The 1,790-nt window shown below is 35.0% G+C and overlaps 1 protein-coding gene across 1 annotated transcript in view; it reads left to right on the top strand.

The window, feature by feature from the left end:
• The window catches only part of LOC128250356 (zonadhesin-like), a 129,511-nt gene that overhangs the window by 75,953 nt on the left and 51,768 nt on the right, over positions 1-1,790 (top strand). The window contains exon 5 of the mRNA XM_052975207.1: positions 1,158-1,223. Coding sequence (XP_052831167.1) covers positions 1,158-1,223 — 66 coding nt within the window. The remainder of the gene's footprint in view (positions 1-1,157; positions 1,224-1,790) is intronic.

The following is a 1,790-nucleotide window of genomic DNA, read 5'->3' as shown; positions in this document are numbered from 1 at the left end:
ATATATATATATATACGAGCATACATACATAAAAACATATAATTATGTATATGTGAAAGAATGATTCTAAAGAAAAGAGATCGTAACAGAAATGTGGACAGCCCACTAGTTTCATACAAAAGTTCGATTAATGAACCTATATAGAGATGTGTGTTTACATTTTTAGCTCACGAACAATGAGGCTTCGTAATATTTTAATTTTCCCAGTTCTTTTGATTTACGCTTCACGCCGTGTTGTGCATAAAGCAAATATTATGTGGGAGGAGGGTACACTAATATCCTTTATGACTATGGTATCAATGTGATCAAATACTGATATTGGCTTATCACTGTTAATTTCAAGAAAACACTGAAAAATTACTTTATCACTGTTGGGCTTGGGCGCATACAGCAACATATTTACTTCATATTAGATAAATCAGCAAACCGCGTACCGATAAATAACAGGAATGGCAATGGTCACTATAGTAGCTCCCACTGACGCCAACTTAGTGATGAGATACTATGAGTAAATTTAGGATGAATCTTGTAAAATCTTGTTACTCAAATAGACCGATCTTGATAGGATTTAAGCTCAGAATGTAAAACGCCGAAAGCAATACCGCAAGCTATCTTCCCCGGTGCTTTTACGAGATGGCGACTCTCCCTCAATTCACTGATTGTCCTAAAAATAGAAAGGAGATGCAAAAATAATGTAGTCTTGAAAGACTGTAATGTTTCTGATCATAGGTCAGTCGATTAGTTGTGACCTGGGTCTTAACGACGACAACACTATTCTAACAGGAACTCTATTCTAACAGGAATGCTATTCTAACAGCGTTCTAATATAACGCTATTCTAACAGGAACTAACAAAGAAGACCTTTATAAATTCGTTAGATTTACTAGGAAAAGCAGCCAATCTTCAAATCATGCACCTTACCAACTTGTAAATTGATGCATTGAACGTTTTACTCTCTGTTATTCAAATTACAGGTGGGATGATCATAGCCGAAACACTTTTGATCATACATCTTTTCAAGCAGGACTGATCTAGTATTAAACACAAACAAGAATAACAAAAACAATGACTCTGTTAATACTCTTCATTAGTACTTTTTGCTTACTAAGCTGAATTTCACTATTGTTTCACTCTAACTCTGTTTCTTTTGCTTTCAGAGGAAATGCGAGATGCTGGTATGAAGGGTATTCATCTTAACTTCCCCTTCTTGAAGGGGCACAACTGTAAGACTCGTTGATTATTCTTATTCGTCTCTGCTATATTAGCAAACATCAATGCGATATCATTGAGCAAATAGCTCCATACCAGTTCTCTGTTACTTCATATTGGTATTTACGGTATAAGAGCCAATGAAGATACACATCCACTTTATCGTGGTGGCGCTTCTATTCTTTTTGTGCAAGGTTCTCACATCCAATTACCAAGTGGGTCACATTTTCCACACTCCTTCCACAGAGTCTTCATTTCTGGATGTCAGAAATTTTATAGATGTTATACTTCTCTGAATTGGTAGCGAGAGCCTAGTCTTGTGCAGCAATGATCAGGCTTTAAGTGGTACGCTACAAATCATTTCGCTAAGCCATGCCCACGATGCTATATTATCCTTAACATCTTGTGTATTCCTTTCAAACTGTCCATGCATTCTCAATATTATTATTATTATTATTATTATTATTATTATTATTATTATTATTATTATTATTATTATTATTATTATTATTCACTAGTTTTATTTTTATAACGTGCTTTCACTTCACTACCGAGCACAGCTCTGTGTGCCTTGGGTATGT

This window comes from Octopus bimaculoides, chromosome 20, assembly GCF_001194135.2.
Source record: "Octopus bimaculoides isolate UCB-OBI-ISO-001 chromosome 20, ASM119413v2, whole genome shotgun sequence".
In the NCBI taxonomy this organism is placed as follows: domain Eukaryota; kingdom Metazoa; phylum Mollusca; class Cephalopoda; order Octopoda; family Octopodidae; genus Octopus; species Octopus bimaculoides.
The sequence above is the reverse complement of the archived record's forward strand: the minus strand, read 5'-3'. Positions and strand labels throughout refer to the sequence as shown.